An 18,384-nucleotide genomic window follows, 5' to 3' on the forward strand; every position below is an offset into this window, starting at 1 on the left:
TTATATTAAAAAATTAATGTAGTTCTGAAACCAAAGCCCAGCAAAGATAGCACAAAAAAGAAACCATTCTTTTTTACAAAATTAGAAGTAAAAAAAAAAAAATAAAAGTCTAAATAAAATCTTAATAAATAGCCAGTGGCATTTAAAAAAAGTCATATGTCAAGGTCCAGGTTTAATATTAAGAAGTTACATAATCATCACATCAGCAGATCGAAGGTAAAAACTTACGTGCCTGTCTCAATAAATTATTTGAAAATTCATGCCATATACTGATTTACAATTCTTAGGAATTTAGGAACAGAATATTTCTTCATAAATGTCAGAAAGCAGTTGCCAACATAATATTAACGATGAAACGTAAAACAATTCCCAATAAAAAGAGGCGACTTGAACATCTTTAAAATACTTAGTTTTCTAATCCTTCTACCTGGTATGTCTCTCCATTTATTAAAAGAAATTGTTTAAGTCTATAAAGTTTAGAAGTTTTATTTATAGTAGTCCCACATATTTCTTATTGAGGTTATTCCTAAATATTTAGTAGTTTTTATTGTTACTTTGAATAAGTCCTTTTTTTTCTTATGGGAGAAATATTACTTTAAGGTTTGCTTAAAAAATTTTTTTTCAGATACTGAAACCCACAAATCAGCCTTATAACAAGTACCCCAGGTGATTTTTTAAGTAGAGAGTCTACAAGTTATTACATATTTCTTTTAGGTGGTCCGTGATGAATAGGGTTAGATCGCAAAGCCACATATCTAGGCCACATTCTCTCAGCAGCCCTCAGAGTCATTTTCAGTGAGTTATGCTTTAATGATCTGTTCTTGGTTTTTGTCAGTAGTCAGACTAGTGACGTTTATGTGGCTGTAGTGGGGCCGTTCTACTCTGTCCTGTAGGGTCACTATGAGTCGGAATCAACTCGACGGCACTGGGTTAGCTCTCTTCTGCTGTATATCATTGTTGATTCTGTGGTCATTTGTTGTTTTGTTCAGTGTTAACTTTGTAAGGCCCCATGTTTTAATTTTCCTTTTTTAAGGAATTTTCCTATTTTTAAGGAATTAATATATTTCATTTTGTCAGGTTTTAGGAATTCACCAACCCCATTATGTTTCTTCTTCTTTGTCTTGAGAAATTTAAAGATTAATTTAATACTTAACTATTACATCTGTATATTAGTCCTCATGGTTAATATATTGATTTCTTCTCTTTTTTTCTGGCTTTGGTTTTCTATTTTTATCCTATACTACTTATATGTTTATTTCATTTTAACAGCCTTGTTGTAAGTATTTTGAAGCCATCACAAAGCCCATCGTGATAGCATTTTCAAGTGGTAGTGATTTTCATTCATTGTAAGCTACTATGAATAAGCCTTCTTGAAAGGTGTCATATTGAAAAATAATATAGAACTTTAGAAAATAATGTAGGTTGAATTTCGAGAACTGTATCCCAATGGGCCTTCCAGAATGAATGAGCTAAAATTCTTGTCTTATTTGAGGGAGACTTTTGGTGTTGTCAGTTTAAATATACCTACTCCTCACTTACTGTCTTGTTATCTAACATTTCACATTTATGACAGTCGTAAAAAATCTACTATCCAGCTCTTTGACGCATTAATGATATACATCTGGCAGTAAAAAATGCCAGGGTGCGAGGCGAGTAACACTGGCTGTAATGGCTAAGGTTATGTGTCATCTTGGGTGGGCCATGATTCTCAGTGGTTTGGCAGTTATGTAATGATGTAATTGGCAGTTATATAATGATGTAGTCATCCTCCATTTTCATATAATGTCCAGGTCTTTGGAACCTAATCACGTTGGTAGGTGAGGAATGGGTGTACTAGAAAAGAGTTTGTCATTACTACCGGTTAGTTTTATGCTGACCTACTCTTTCTAACAATTTCCCTGGCCTCAGCTGCTTCTTAAGCCTGTTTATAGTAATGTAATAAAACTGTGTTATCAGTATAGATTCTCTGATTATCTCACTTGTAGGCTTACTAAAAAGTAAAAGTGGCCTCTAAATGAATCAGGATAGTTCGTTATGACTTGTCTTGGGCAATAAATCTTAGAGACGTTTACCATTCTCCTACTCTTACAGGTACTTTGACTGCTGTGGAAAGTTTCCTGACTATACATTCAGGATCTGAGGTTAGTTTTTGTGTTTGTCAAGTGTTTTTTAAAATTAATATTAAAAACAAGTTGGAAATGAGACATACCTCTTAAAAATTCTAGATTAATTAAACTTTATATATATTTATAGTTTTTAGTGTATGAAAGTCGCTATGTTTACTTAAAAAAAAGTAAAGATACTAGATTACCAAGAACTATTTTGACTTAAGATAGAATTCATCTTTAAAACAGTTGCACAGTTCATTATATCTTAGAATGAGTTAAACACTTAAGGTCTATCATTGTTGGACAATAAATGTTATCGGCCAAGAAAACTGTCATGTTCGTGCAAATCACTGCATTTTTATTATGTGCCTAACTGGGAATTAGGTGCTGCCGTGGCCATAAAAAACATGTATATTGTAAATCTAGCCTTATGGAATTTACTTCCCTACCTGGCAGGAAAGGTCTTTTTGGGAACATAAAGACAGTTGCATTTACGGAAAGAAAACATTTTTTATGATAGTACTTTTATTGCCAGTAGAGCCTAACACAGCTCTGAATCTGCAGTTGGGCTTCATAAATATCTGTTCTCTTTAAAATCTATTAATTCAACAAATACTTTGTAGTAGTATAAGTATGTATAGTAGTGCAAGATAATGTGACCCATAAGTAAGATGTAAACCCTGTCCTTCAGAAGGTAATAATTTATTTGAGCAGGAGATAGAAAGTTACTTCTTATTATTAAAGAGATCAGATGAAATACTGTAGGATCATGAGAATGGAGAGTACACGGAGCCTGGAGATCAGGAGTTTTTTTGGGATGTGGACTGAATTTCTTAGACTGGTTAGGATCTGGTGCTGTGGAGATGTGGAGAAGAGAAGGGAAATTGTATAAGCAAAGGCGCAAAGGTGAGACAGTTTGGAGCAAGTTTAAATAAGAGTAATGGCTCTATTTATTTGGATTGTGGGTTCAGATTAACACAAAAAGCTAAAAACATGCTAAAATTTATGGTTACAGAAAATACCCACTATAGTGTATCAGAATAAAGTGAAGTGATAGTGGGCCTGAGTAATTTGGGAATACCTCAGAGAGGCCTTACTGACTTTAGCCTTAAAAAGTGAATAGCATTTTGAAGGTCGGAGGAAGCAGCCTGAACAAAAGTTCAGAAACTAGAACGAGAAAGACATGCTTGGAACTCTGGGTAGCATGTGTTAGAAACCCAGTTCACCCAGCCTAAACCAGCAAAACAAAAAGGCAGTTATCTATTCATATACCCCAGTGTCTATAAGTGAATAGTATGGCTGGATCTAGATGTTCAGATGATATTGTCAAAGCTCATCTCCCTTCCCCCAGTACCACCTCTTTTTTATCTCTCTCATTTCTCCTGTTTCCTCTACATAGGTGTCAGTGTGCCAGGGAAGGTGCTGGCAGCCCCAGCTATACTTTGTCTTAAGGTTCATCATTTCCTCGTGAAGAGCTACTAGAGTTTATACATAAAATGATAGGGAAGATTAGTATTGAATCATTTGACCCTTCTCGAGCCGACCATTGTGACCTAGGTTAATAGAGTAATCTGATTGCTCAGACCTGGGTCATGGCCCTCTAGAGGGGCAATTGTAGGGTCAACCCCATCCGAAAAACATGGAATAGGCTCCAAATAGGAAAGAAATAGTTTTATAGGAGCAGATGGGGTACGCGGCTGCAGGGAATTAGCACGGACTGACAAAAAACAGATGTCCACTACAGAGAGATAGTGAGAAAATTGGTAGAAGTAGGAAAGAGGCCTCCTTTGAGAGAGCAGCAGGAAATGCAGTTGGGAAGACCAGGTAGATCTCTTCCCTTCGCTAGAGGCAACAAGGAAGCTATTGAGTTGAATGGTTGTTACAGAGTCAAATGATCAATTTTTCCTCAGAGTGGTTAAGAATATGGGTTTTAGAACTGGATTGCCTGGGCTTGAATTCTGGCTCTGCCACGTATCAGCAATTTGACCATGGGCAAGTTACTTTATTCTCTGTGTTGCTTATTTTCTTCATCTATAAAAGGAGATGATAATAGTATCTGCTTCATATGGTTATGAGGATTAAATTAGTCAATGAATATAAATCAGAAAAATGATGTATATTGGTACATAGTAATTGCTTGATAAATGTTATTTAGTATTATTATTATTATAAGGACTCAAAGTTGGGTCTTAACTCAGGACAGGAGCATTGAAACAGCCTCATCAGCGCAGCTCCCCTCTCTTATTCACCTTAAAGAAAAATACAGAGGCTCAATTTCACAAGGATGAAATTGAAGTAAGTCCCTTGAGTCTGTGTGTCCGTTGGCACTAGACTGTTGTTCTCCTGGCATTCCTTATTCTATTTTCCCTTTATGCTTTTTTATCTTAGGTTAAAAATGGAACCATAGACTATATGCAGGGCCATAAAGCAAGACTCAAATAATTTCAGAGAATTGAAATCATAAATACTCTGGAGCAGTGCTAGCCAATAGAACTTTCCACAATGATGGAAATGTTCTGTATATGCTGTAATAAGCCAAAATTAAACCTGTTGCCGTAGAGTCGATTCCGACTCATGGTGACCCTACAGGACAGAGTAAAACTGCCCCATAGGGTTTCCAAAGAGTGGCTGGTGGATTTGAACTCCCGACCTTTTGGTTAGCAGTCAATCGCTTTAACTACTGTGCCACCAGTGCTCTTCATCTGCTGTAGTAGTGGCTACTGTATTGGATAGCGTAGGTCTAAAACAGGAGTTGGCACATAGCCTATTTTTATGTGGCCTGCAAGCTAAGAATGGTTTTGAAAGGGTTATAATAAAAAGAGAAGAAGAACATGCAGCAGAGACTACATGTGGCCTGCAAAGCCTCAAATATTTACTGTCTGGGCCTTTGCAGAAAGTTTGCCAACCCATTTTCTAGAGTATGTTTTAGACCAAAATGCAGTTATATTAGAAATCAGTAACTAAAGCGATAAGAAGAAAACCCCTTTTTATTTGGAAATTAAAAAGTATATTCCAGATTTATGTCATCAGCCCAAACCTTGTTCCTGAACTCTACCAAAAATCAAGGCCACTGCTGTCTGTCAAGTCGATTCTGACTCTTAGCTACCCTGTAGGACAGAGTAAAACTGCCCTGTAGAGTTTCCAAGGCTGTAAGTCTTTATGGAGGCAGACTGCCACATCTTTCTCCCATAGAGCCGCTGGTGGGTTAGACCCGCTGACCTTTCAGTTAGCAGCCAAGCACTTAACACTGTGCCACCAGGGCTCCTTCCCGAATTCTAGACTTGTAATATTCAGTTACCTAATGGTCATCTCCACTTGAACATTTCATAGACATTTCAAGCTCTATGTGTTCATAACTGAACTCCTGCTTTTCTTTTCCAAATGTGCTCTAATTGTTCTATGCGTTCAAGTCAATTCTGACTCATAGCGATGGTATGTGACAGAGGAGAACTGCCCTAGAGGGTTTCCTAGGCTGTAATCTTTCTGGAACAGATTGCCAAGTCTTTTCTCCCCCTAGAGTAGCTGGTGGGTTTGAACTACCAAACTTTCGGTTAGTAGCCAAGCACTTAACCGTTGCTGCAGTTATCAATTTCGGTTGATAATGGACCTTATCCTTCAAGCCAAACAACGAAGTCATCCCTGACTCCTCTGACAATCCATGCCCAGTCTTTGAGGAAACCCTGTTGATGCTAGCCCAAAAATGTCCAGAATCTGACCACTTTCACAATTTCCCTTGCTACCACCCTATTCTGAGCCACTTTGGTGTCTCACTTGGGTAACTGAAGCAATGACATATCTTCCTTCATCTGCTCTTGCTCCCCTATAATCTTATTTTCAACACAAAAACCAGGGTGATCCTTATCATACATAACTCAGATTATTTTACTCCTTAGCCCAGAATTCTTCAGTGGCTTCATATTGCGTCCAGAACGAAAACCAAAATCCTTCTAATAGTTTGCAAGGTTATAAATGATCTGACCCCAGTTATCTTTGTAGCCTCCTCTCCTACACTTTACTGTTTACTCATTTTACTCCAGTTACACTGACCTCTGTGTTGTTCGTTGAACACATCAGCATACTTCTGCCTTAGGGCTTTTGAATTTGTTCTCCAAGTTTTGAGAAAACAGCTCTCCAAGATGTCTGCATGACTAACTCCCTCACCTCCTTCAAGTCTTTTCACAGATATCACTTTCCTAATGAAGTCCACACTGACCCACCCTATTTAAAATTGCAAAGCAACCCCCTTACTTGGTACTCCTAGTTCATCTTATCTACTCTCCTTTTTCTTTTTTTCTATAGCATTTATCACTACTTGCGATTTGTATATTGTATTTTTTATTGACTTTTATATCACCGTCTCTAGAATGCGAACACCGCAAAAGAGCGATCTTTCTAATTCACTGATTAACTGCAAACACCTAGAACAGTGATGGTCACATAATACCAGCTCAGTGTTTGTTGAATGAATTGAATGGATAGGACTTCATAACCTTGATTCCAAAACCCTACAAAAACAATTCCAGAAAGGAAAAGTACAGTCCAGTCTCATAGGAACCTAGATGTAAAAGTCCTATTAGCAAATTAAACGCAGTAATACATAAAAGGAAACCCTGGTGGCGTAGTGGTTAAGTGCAATGGCTGCTAACCAAAGGGTCGGCAATTTGAATCTGCCCAGCGCTCCTTGGAAACTCTTTGGGGCAGTTCTACTCTGTCCTATAGGGTCGCTGTGAGTCGAAATTGACTCGACGGCACTGGGTTTTTTGGGTTAATACATAAAAAGAATATAATATACTATGATCAAGGTGGTATTAGAGCAGAAATGCAAGATTAGTTTAACATTGCATAATCACTGTGATTTATTTACCTCATTAACAGGTTAAAGAAGGAAAATCATACGATCATTTCAATAGACGGAGAAAAAGCATTTGATAAAATGCAGTATCCATTCATGATTAAAAAAAAATTATAGAAAATAGGAATAGAAGGGAAGATTTTTTGAAAAGCTGTAACAAGTATGATAGTGTTTAAATATTGAAAATGTTTGCTTTGGGGTTAGGAATAAGATACAGATGTCCACTATCATTTTTAGCCAGATCCTAGCTAGAGTGGAAAGCCTGATGGTGTAGTGGTTAAGAGCTATGGCTGCAAACCAAAAAGTTGGCAGTTTAAATCCACCAGGTGCTCCTTGGAAACCCTATGGGGCAGTTCTACTCTGTCCTATAGGTTTGCTGTTTTAGTTATCTAGTGCTGCTATACGAGAAATATCGCAAATGGATGGCTTTAACAAAGAGAAATTTATTCTCTCACAGTCTATTAGTCTACAAGTCCAAATTCAGGGCATTAGCTCCAGAGAAAGGCTTTTTCTGTCTGTCAGCTCTGGAGGAAGATCCTTGTCACCAGTATTCCTCTGGTCGAGGAGCTTCTCAGGCGCAGGGACCCCGGGTCCAAAGGACGCGCTGTGCTCCCGGTACTGCTTTCTTGGTGGTATGAGATACCCCCTTGCCTGCTCACTCCCCTTTCCTTTTATCTCTTGTAAGATAAAAGATGGTGCAGGCCATACCCCAGGGAAACTCCCTTTATACTGGATCAGGGATGTGACCTTAGTAAGGGTGTTATAATCCTACCCTAATCCTCATTAACATAAAATTATATTCACAAAATGGAGGAAAACCACACATTACTGGGAATCGTGGCCTAACCAAGTTGACATGTATTTTGGGGGGATACAATTCAAGCCATGACAGTCACTATGAGTCAGAATCGACTCAGTGGCCACAGGTTTGGGTTTTTTGTTTTTTTTTCAGCTAGAGTGGTAAGGCAAGAAAAAAAAGATATATACAGATTATAAAGGAAGAAATAAAACTGATTTTCTACAAATGATGTGATCGTGAATGTAGAAAATCCGAGAGAATCCATAAGTAATATTATTAGAATTAATAAAAGAATTTAATAAATTGCTGGGGAAATTGTTTTTTCTGGCTTAATTGCCCTGGTTAGAACCTCCAGTACAATGAACAGAAGTTGTGGGATTAGGCATCCTGGTTTTGTTCCTGATCTTAAGGGGAAAGCTTTCAGCCTTTAACCATTAAGTATGATGTTAGCTGTGAGTTTTTCTTAGGTGCCCTTTATCAGATTGAGGAATTTCTCTTCTATTCTTAGTTTGTTGAGCTTTTTAAATATGAAGGGCTGTTAAATTTTGTCAAATGCTTTTTTTCTGCATCTGTTTTTATTGAGATGGTCATATGGTTTTTGCCTTTTTTCTATTCTTACGGTATATTACTGTCTTAGGCTTGGCTCTCTAGAGGAGTAAGACCAGTGAAGTATGTATATATATAGAGAGAGAGAGGAAGAGAGAGAGAGATTTATTTCAAGGAAATGGCTCACACAGTTGTGGAGGCTGGCAAATCCCACATCTGTGGGTCAGGTGGAAGGCTGGAAGCTTCTCCTGACTGACATGGTTGCAGGGGGTGACGAACCCAAAATCGGCTAGTCAGGTAGTAGGCTGAAGGCTTCTCACATCCCAAGAACCAGAGGTCAGGGGATGATGAGATGAATGCAGGACTGAGAGAGTGAGCTTTGCCAGCACATTCATTTATATCATCAGTACAGGCCACATCCCCAAGGAGACTCCTCTTCCAATTGATTGGCTGCTCACATCAGGTCACAAAATGGGAGGTGATATGTTGTGTGTATGAAACTACTGAGAATTATAGCCTAGCCAAGTTGACATACAACATTAACCATCAGAACTACATAGATTGATTTTCATATGTTAAACCAATCTTGTATACCTGGGATCAATCCCACTTGGTCATGGTATATAATCCTTATTATATGTTGCAGGATTCAGTTTGCTTGTATTTTGTTGAGCATTTTTCCATTTGTATTCATAAGAGATATTGATCTACAGTTTTCTGGTAATGTCTGTCTGGTTTTGGTTTCAGGGCACTGATTTTTTGGAAAGAGTTTATGAACAACTTGTGTTAATTCTTCTTTAAATGTTTGGTAGAATTCACCAGTCAAGCTGTCTGAGCTTGGACTTTTCTTTGTAGAAATTTTTTTTTTTATTTATTACTAATTCAATCTCTTTACTTTTGTAGGTTTAGTCAGATTTTCTATTTCCTCTTCAGTCAGTTTCAGTAGTTTGTGTCTTTCTAGGAATTTGTCCATTTCATCTAGGTTACATAATTTGTTGGCATGCAATTTTTCATACTATTCCCTTACGGTCTTTTTTTTTCTTTTCTATGAGGTTGGTAGTGATGTGCTTTCATTCCTGATTTTAGTAATTTGAGCTTTCTCTTCCCCTTGCCCCTCCCAGGTCATTCTAGCTTAAGGTTTGTCAATAGTTCAAGGAACTAGCTTTTGCTTTAATTGATTTTATTATTTTTCTATTCTGTTTTACTTATTTCCACTCTAATCTTTATTTTTGCTGGATACAAAACTAATATAAAAGTCAGTTATATTTCCGTATACCAGCTACAGTTAGAAAATGATTTTTTTAAAGTAGGCCATTTAAAATATCATAAAAAAGTCAAGTAACTAAGAATAAGTATAATAGAAACTGTACAAGACCTCTATGAAGAAAACGATAAAACACTGAGAAACCTTAAAGAAGATAAATAAAATAAATAAAGAAATACACTGTATTCATGGATTGGAAATCAGCTTTGGATGTCAGTTTTGGAACTGACATTAGAAGGAATCAGTTTTTCTCAAATTGATTTATAATTCCATGTAATTCAAAGTCTTAAACAGGGTTTTATTTTGTTCTGTCCTGTTTTGATGTGAAACTTGACAACCTGATTGTAAATTGTATATGGAAATGCAAAGGGTCAGGAATAGCCTAGCCAAGATGTTCTTGAAGAGAATAAAGTGGAAAGGCTCTCTCAGATTTCAAGACTTGTTATTAACAGCATATTGTTGGGTGGCAGAGGGGTATAAATAGACCAGTGGAACAGAATAAAGGGCCCAGAAACAGTTCAAGGAGATATGAACACTAGGTTTATGGTAAAGGGGCACTTTAGTAGATGATGCTGGGACACTTGGGTATTCATAAGGAGAAAAAACTAAATTGGACTCATACTTTGTACTGTGTATGAAAGTCAAGTTTAGGTGAATTGTAAACCTAAATATGAAAGACAAAATGGTAAGCTTTTAGAAGATGACATAGGAGAATATTTTATGGCTTCAAGATTGGAAACATCTTCTTAAAAGAGACACAGAAGGCTTTAAATATAAAGGAAAAGAGTGATAAATCATATACATTTAAAATTGAGTGTTCGTTGGTCAAGAGATGTCATTAAGAGAATGAAGAAGCGAGCTGCAGGGTAGGTGTTACTTGCAAACACGTGATGAAACCTAAGAACACAGTTTTGAGCAATAGAAGCCAAACTCAAAGGAGTATCTACAGTGTGACTCCATTTCTGTAAAGTTCAGAAACAGGCAAAACTAACTGTACTGTTCAGGGTTGAATGCTTGCTTAGGTGATAAAACTCTAAAGGCATGCAGGGAAGTGATTATTACCATATAGTTAGGCAGAAGCAGGGCCTCTGGGATGCTGGCTGAATTGCAGTTCTGAGAATGGTGGTTACATGTATGTTTGTGTCGTAATTTTGTTAAATTGTACATCATATGTGTTTTGTGCACTTTGTATTTTTTATTGAAATTAGGTAGATGATAAAAAAGTTGAATGTAATTTTTTGTCTTTTTAATGGCTTATTTATATAGGAAATTATTCATAGATTTCTGTTTTATAAGCTATTTTCTCCTGATGTTTGAAAATCTTTACATTTGCAAATAGGTTTGCTTAAGCCTAGATTTAGACTAGTTTGACAAATCAAACCCTTAAGAAACAGAAGTAATAAATCTGTAACCCAATGGAAATTGGGTTGGTATCTCTCTCTTTGTCTGTGTTATCAAAGCTAAGATAGAAAAACCTGAATCCTTTGATGGTTTTATTGTATTTCTTATTCTGCTTATTAACAATCCAAGATATCTTTACATCTCCCTTACTGATACTCCTCTTTTAAAATCTTGTGACAAAGTTGGCTTTGAATCTTTCTAAATAATTTTGTTCATTTAAACAGAGTCAGCAACATATAAGGGGGAACATAATACAATTATGTGCAATCAAATTATAAATTTAAAATGCTTATGTACTATAGAATTAAAAGGCCCACCTAGAAGTTAGGCAAGTAAGAGTTAGCCTATCACAGTAAATTTAGAGATTGCATCCTTACCTGTTCTCTCCTTTCTGCTACTCATTTCTGATTGGAGTTGAGGTAAGAGTTGTGGAAGGTGTAATTATACTAGAAAAACGGAAGGCATTGAGAGCAAAGAGTCTCATGAAAGAGATGAAAAATAAGTGGACAAGTGAGAATCTGGGTGAGACCAAGCAAACAATAAGGATTCTATACTGGGTACAGAACCAAAAATAAATTGAGGGGATAGGGAAAGAGATTAAAATCTAAATCATACTAATAAGCTTTAAGAAAAAATTTAAAAATTATTTTAATAGGATCTTTGAAATGAGGCATATAACTTGGAAGTATTTAGATTAAGGAGTGTTAGAAGGATAGATGAACAAGTACATTGTGTGTATATATGTAAATGTGCACGTGAAAGTATGAGGAATCAGATAGGATAGGGATAGAATTAGAAAGGCTAGTCATGAAGGAATATGGCCAGTTGAGTAAAAACGCTGAAGTGAAATTAAATGGTTTGTTTCAAAGAGCTTAAATAGGTAGGAGGGAAGAAGAGAGGGCTTATGTTGGTATAAATATTGAGTATGATCAAGCTAATGAGTGTTACTGCTGCCTAGCCAGTCATGAAAATTCATGTACAAGACTATTAAGTAAAGGATCATGCCTTGCTTATGTAGAAATGAAGTATTGTTTATAATAATGCATTGCAAGTTAGTTGGTTTCACATTTTTGTAATTCCCCCTTAATATTTTATTAGGGACTGTGCATTCATGATGGTACCTGGAAATCAGCAGTTTATGGTTTTGGAGATCAGGGTAATTTGAGAAAACTACGAAATGAGTCCAGACTGAAACCTGTCCCATTCGTTGGTCCAAAATTGAAAAGAAGGTATATTAACTCCAAATCTATTTTTAATGTATCTAGTCAAAGTATATTGTTGTATTAATAAAGTATGCTACTAAGAAATGCCTGGAGGCTATTTTGTAGTAATTAAATTCAGAACTGTTTTCCAAAGATCTTTAAAATATAATCAATATATTACGCTAAGCTTAACTTGGTGTAACTATGCGTCATAATCGACTCAACAGCACCTAACACCAACAACAAGTTTACATAATTAGTTGATGTATAATATTTGGACCCTGGAAAAAAATTAATTTTGTGATGACATTTCACTATCAATGTCAAAATTGAATGTCAGATTTTGTGCATTGAAACCCACCGTCTTAAAGTGTGGTGATCTTACGTAGATTAATCAGTTTTTTTAACAGCACTTATAGAGAAGTTTTGCAGATATGAGTTTAGGGTTTGCCTGTTGAAACCAGTGTTGTTTTTATCACTGTCTAGGGAAATTGGTGGGGTAAAACATAGTGAAAACTATATTTGTTAAATGCACATGGTGTGAAACCTACTATACTGTTGCATTTGTCACTTTTTGGGGTGTAGGTATAGAGAACCAAGGAAGAACATGAAATACATTTTAATTAAGAGCAGATCCGCCATCTTGTTATTATTGCCTTAAGAAAAGTTGTTAAAAAAGCTTATTAAAAAATTTACTAGCTGAAGTTGTGATCACTGTAACTAGAGAAAATATGAAATACTCATGGGCCTGTCTTCCAGGTGGCCGATTTCTTACTGTAGAGAACTCAGCAGGTATGCCATTCCTTTCTTGGGAGCTGATGTGTCTGTTGTGAAGCGGACTCAGCGTTACTTGCATGAAAATTTGGAGGACTCACCGGTAAGTATGTATGATTTATGAATTATTAAAGAGTGTTCTACATTCATTGCAGTTCCCTTACCTGTTAAATATGGGATTTTTATGTTTATAAAGCAAATAAGAACTATGTAATCCACGTTTCAGCTTTTGGAAGTATACAGAATCGCTAGTGTGTAGAGTATTTTGTATTTAATGGGGATGGTAATAGCCTCACATTATGATTTGGATCTGGCGTATTGAATAAAGTTAGGAGTTTTTAAAAATTACTATTTTTATTTTATTGTAAAAAATTTATATAACAAAAAGTTTGTTTTAATAGAAAATACATAAAAAGCAAGAATAAAATTATGTTACAGGGCGTGTGAAACATAAAGACATAATTAGTGATAACAACAACAAAAAGAAGAAGAATGGTATAGATATAGAATTTCTTGTGTTACCGAAGCTAAGTTGGTACGAACTTACCCTAGAATGTTATAAATATAAGCTGGTAAATATAATATTCCTGGTAACCACTAAGAAAATGTATACAAAACGTACACAAAGGGAAAGGAAAAAAGCTCACTAAAGTAAACCAACAAAACACAGAAGCAAGCAGTAGTAAAGGAAAAAGACAAAGAAAGCTTATCACACCCAAAAAACAACAAAATGGCAGAAGTAAGTCACTTCTTATCAGTAATTACAGTGAATGTAAATGGACTGAATGCTCCAGTCAAAACGCAGAGAATGGAAGAGGCGGAGCCAAGATGGCAGAGTAGTCAGATGCTTTCTGTGAACCCACTTACAATGAAGACCCCAAAAAATAAGTGAAACAATTACGTTTATGACGAGCTAGCAGCCCTGAACATCAAAGACAAAGTCTGAAAACAAACTGAGTGGCGGGGGAGGGAGAGACTGTTCAGAAGCAGAGAGGAGTTACCGTACCTGAATTACCGGAAATGACGGTGGCGGGCTGATGGTTGCGTTCAGCTGCAGTTTCCTCAGGGAGAAACAGCCAGCTGCACAGCCTACGTATACCTCCGGAACCAGAGAAGAATGCCGCTCTTGGCAAAAGCTAAGTACTTGCGTATATTTTACTGTGCCCCCAGCCCGGAAGCTGGCTTTAGGGGCTGTCAATTTCCCTGGGCCTGAGATAGGTGTGGTTGCGTGCCCTGAGCCCTTGTCCTGGCCTTGGAAAAGGAATAAATTCACAATTGAGGAAAAGACAAGACGATCTGCCAACACCACTAACCTTTGGAGCTCAGGACAGAAGTGGCTTTGTGTCTAGGCATAAACAGTCCGTGGACTTTGAATACCTTTCCCCTCTTCATGAGCCTGTGTGGGCCTATTTCAGGAGAATAGGCCCTTGTTGGCAGACTGTAACCGTTTCAGTTGTGCAGTGGAGAGGTGGGTGTTTGTTGTTTGACATCGCTTTGCCTGTTAAACAGGGTCCTCACCTTCCCACCCATGACGGGTACAAAGATAACTGGTACCTCCCAGTCCATACAACCAAAAGCATTGGGTACCCAGGGTCCCTCTACAGAACTTACTCACCCGTGTGCTCTAGGGAACCAGGGACATGCTTTCCTCACAGACACTTGGGGGGATGGTTGTCAGCCCCCTGCCTTGTTCAGAGCGTGACCCCCTGTTGCAACCAGATACTGGTACCTACACCAATCCCTCCTGCCAAACTAAGACTGCAGAACAGAGCCTGTACCACACACTTGATGACCGGCTACCTGGACACCTGAGCGGAAGCCATATGAGAAAAATGAATGGATTCCCAGGTCCCTATACCTTGTAACAGCTCTAGCTATCTGGTGACAGGGCATTAGAGCTTCAAAGGGAAAAATAATCAAGCTAGCTCAATCAGGCAACCTGTTCGGACGTGTCAAAACAAAACAAAGCAAGAAGCTAGGATATAGTAAGCAAACATAAAATAAACTAATACAATAACTTATAGATAGCTTGGAGACAACAGTCAATATCAAATCACATAAAGAAGGAGGCATGATTGATTCAACAAGCTCTCAAAACAGAATCCAGGAATCTTCTGGATGAAGGTGCCTTTCTGGAATTAACGGATGCAGAATTTAAAAGATTAATATAAACAACTCTTCAAGACATCAGGAAGGAGATCAGGCAATACTTAGAACAAGCCAAGGAACACACAGATAAAGCAGTTGGAAAATTAAAAAGGTTATTCAAGAACATAATGAAAAATTTAATAAGCTGCAAGAATCCATAGAGAGACATTAATCAGAAATTCAGAAGATTAACAATGAAATTACAGAATTAGACAACTCAATAGAAAGTCAGAGGAGCAGAATTGAGCAAGTGGAAGGGAGAATTGGTGAGCTTGAAGATAAGGCACTTGGCACCAATATCTTTGAAAAATATCAGATAAAAGAATTTTTAAAAATCGAGAAACCTTAAGAATCATGTGAGACTCTATCAAGAGAAATAACCTATGATTGGAATACCAGAACAGAGAGGGATAACAGAAAACACAGAATTGTTGAAGATTTGTTGACAGAAACTTCCCTGATATCGTGAAACATGAGAAGATATCTGTCCCGATGCTCATCAAACTCCACATAAGGTAGATTTTAAAAGAAAGTCACTAGGACATGTAATAATCAAACTTGCCAAAACCAAAGATAAAGGGAGAATTTTAAGAGCAGCTAGGGATAAACAGAAAGTCACCTACAAAGGAGAGTCAATAAGAATAAGCTTGGACTACTCGGCAGAAACCGTGCAGACAAGAAGTCAATGGGATGACTTATATAAAGCATTGAAGGAAAAAAATTGCTAGCCAAGAATCATATATCCAGCAAAACTGTCTCTCAGATATGAAGGTGAAATAGGGCATTTCCAGATAAACAGAAGTTTAGGGAATTCATAAAAACCAAACCAAAACTACAAGAAATACTAAAGGGAGTTCTTTGCTTAGTAAATCAATAATATCAGGTATCAACCCAAGACTAGAACACTGGACAGAGCAATCAGATATCAGCCCAGACAGGGAAATCACACAAATAAATCAAGACAAAAAACCACTCAAAACAGGGAAACAGTGATGTTATTATGTAAAAGAAGACAACCTTAAAACAATAAAGAGGGACTAAGAAATGTAGTCATAGATCTTCCATAGGGAGAGGAAGACAAGGCGATATAAAGAAAAGTTAGGTTTAAACTTAAAAAAATAGGGGTAAATATTAAGGTAACTACAAAGGAGACTAACAATCCTACTCATCAAAATAAAATACAAGAAAAAAATAGAGACTCAACAGAAACAAAATCAACAACAATGAACGAGAGGAAAAGACTATATAAAAATAAACGACACAGCACAAAAAATTAAGTGGGAAAAAGAAACTGTCAACAACACACACAAAAGAGACATCAAACTGACAGCACTAAACTCATAAAAAAAAACTCATACCCAACCGTAATTATGCTGAGTGTAAACAGACTAAATGCACCAATAAAGAGACAGAGTGGCAGAATGGATAAAAAAACACGATCTGTCTGTATGCTGACTACAAGAGACACACCTTAGACTTAGAGACACAAACCAAAGCTCAAAGGATGGAAAAAAATATATCAAGCAAACAACAGTTTGAAATGGCAATATTAGTTTCTGGCAAAATAGACTTTAAATCCACCACAGAGGATAATGACAGACAGTATATAATGATTAAAGGGATAATATACCAGGAGGATGTAACCATATTAAATATTTACGCACCTAATGACAGGGCTGCAAGATACGTAAAACAAACTCTAACAGCATTGAAAAGTAAGGTAGACAGCTCCACAATAATAGTAGGAGACATCAACACACCATTTTCAGTGAAGGACAGGACATCCAGAAAGAAGCGCAATAAAGACACAGAAGCGCAATAAATGCCACAGTCAACCAACTTGACCATAGACATATACAGAACGCTCCACCCAACAGCAGCCAAGTATACTTTTCAAGTGTACATGAAACATTCTCTAGAGGAGACCACATATGTCATAAAGCAAGCCTTAGCAGAATCCGAAACATTGAAATATTACAAAGCATCTTCTCTGACCATAAGGCCATAAAAGTAGAAATCAATAACAGAAAAAGCAGGGAAAAGAAATCAAACACTTGGAAACTGAACAATACCCTGCTCAAAAAAGACTGGGTTATAGAAGACATTAAGGATGGAATAAACAAATTCATAGAATCCAATGAGAATGAAAACACTTCTTATCAGAAACTTTGGGACACAGTGAAAGCAGTGCTCAAAAAAAAAAAAACAAAAAAAACCCACTGCTTTTGAGTCGATTCCAACTCATAGCAACCCTATAGGACAGAGTAGAACTGCTCATGGAGTTTCCAAGAAGTGCCTGGCGGATTTGAACTGCCGACCTCTTGATTAGCAGCCGTAGCACTTAACCACTACACCACCAGGGTGTAGTGCTCGGGATGCAGTGCTCAGAGGTCAATTTATATCAATAAATGCACACATCGAAATGAAGAAAGGGCCAAAATCAAAGAATTGTCCCTATAGAGAGCAACAAAGGAAACCCTCAGGCACCACAAGGAAGCAAATAATAAAAGTTAGAGCAGAATTAAATGAAATAGAAAACAGAAAAACAATTGAGTTAACAAGACCAAAAGTAGGTTCTTTGAAAAAGTCAATAAAATTGATGAACCACTGGCTAAACTGACAAAAGAAAAACAGGAAAGGAAGCAAATAGCCTGAATAAGAAATGAGATGGGTGATACTACAACAGACCCAACTGAAATTAAAAGAATCATATCAGATTACTACAAAAAATTGTACTCTAACAAATTTGAAAACCTGGAAGAAATGGATGAATTCCTGGAAACACACCACCTATCTAAACTAACACAAACAGATGTGGAACGACTAAATAGACCCATAACAAAAGAAGAGATGGAAAAGGTAATCAAAAAACTCCCAAAGAAAAAAAGCCCTGGCCCGGAGAGCTTCACTGCAGAGTTCTACCAAACTTTCAGAGAAGAATTAACACCACTACTACTGAAGGTATTTCAGAGCGTAGAAAAGGACGGAATACTCCCAAACTCATTCTATGAAGCTAGCGTATCTGTGATACCAAAACCAGGGTAAAGACACCACAAAAAAAAAAAGAAAATTAAAGACCTATATCCCTCATGAACTTGTTGTTAGGTGCCCTCGAGTCAGTTCTGACTCATAGCGACCCTGTGCACAACAGAATGAAACACTGCCCAGCCCTGAGCCATCCTTAAAATCGTTGTTATGCTTGAGCTCATTGTTGCAGCCACTGTGTCGATCTACCTCATTGAGGGCCTTCCTCTTTTGCACTGACCCTGTACTCTGCGAAGCATGATATC

The 18,384-nt window shown here is 37.0% G+C and overlaps 1 protein-coding gene across 1 annotated transcript in view; it reads left to right on the plus strand.

The window, feature by feature from the left end:
• The window catches only part of SCCPDH (saccharopine dehydrogenase (putative)), a 48,961-nt gene that overhangs the window by 11,305 nt on the left and 19,272 nt on the right, over nucleotides 1-18,384 (plus strand). Inside the window, exons 5-7 of the mRNA XM_003410924.3 lie at nucleotides 2,092-2,141; nucleotides 12,069-12,199; nucleotides 12,932-13,049. Of these exons, the coding sequence (XP_003410972.2) occupies nucleotides 2,092-2,141; nucleotides 12,069-12,199; nucleotides 12,932-13,049 (299 nt within the window). The remainder of the gene's footprint in view (nucleotides 1-2,091; nucleotides 2,142-12,068; nucleotides 12,200-12,931; nucleotides 13,050-18,384) is intronic.

Source organism: Loxodonta africana, chromosome 25 (genome assembly GCF_030014295.1).
Source record: "Loxodonta africana isolate mLoxAfr1 chromosome 25, mLoxAfr1.hap2, whole genome shotgun sequence".
Taxonomy (NCBI): domain Eukaryota; kingdom Metazoa; phylum Chordata; class Mammalia; order Proboscidea; family Elephantidae; genus Loxodonta; species Loxodonta africana.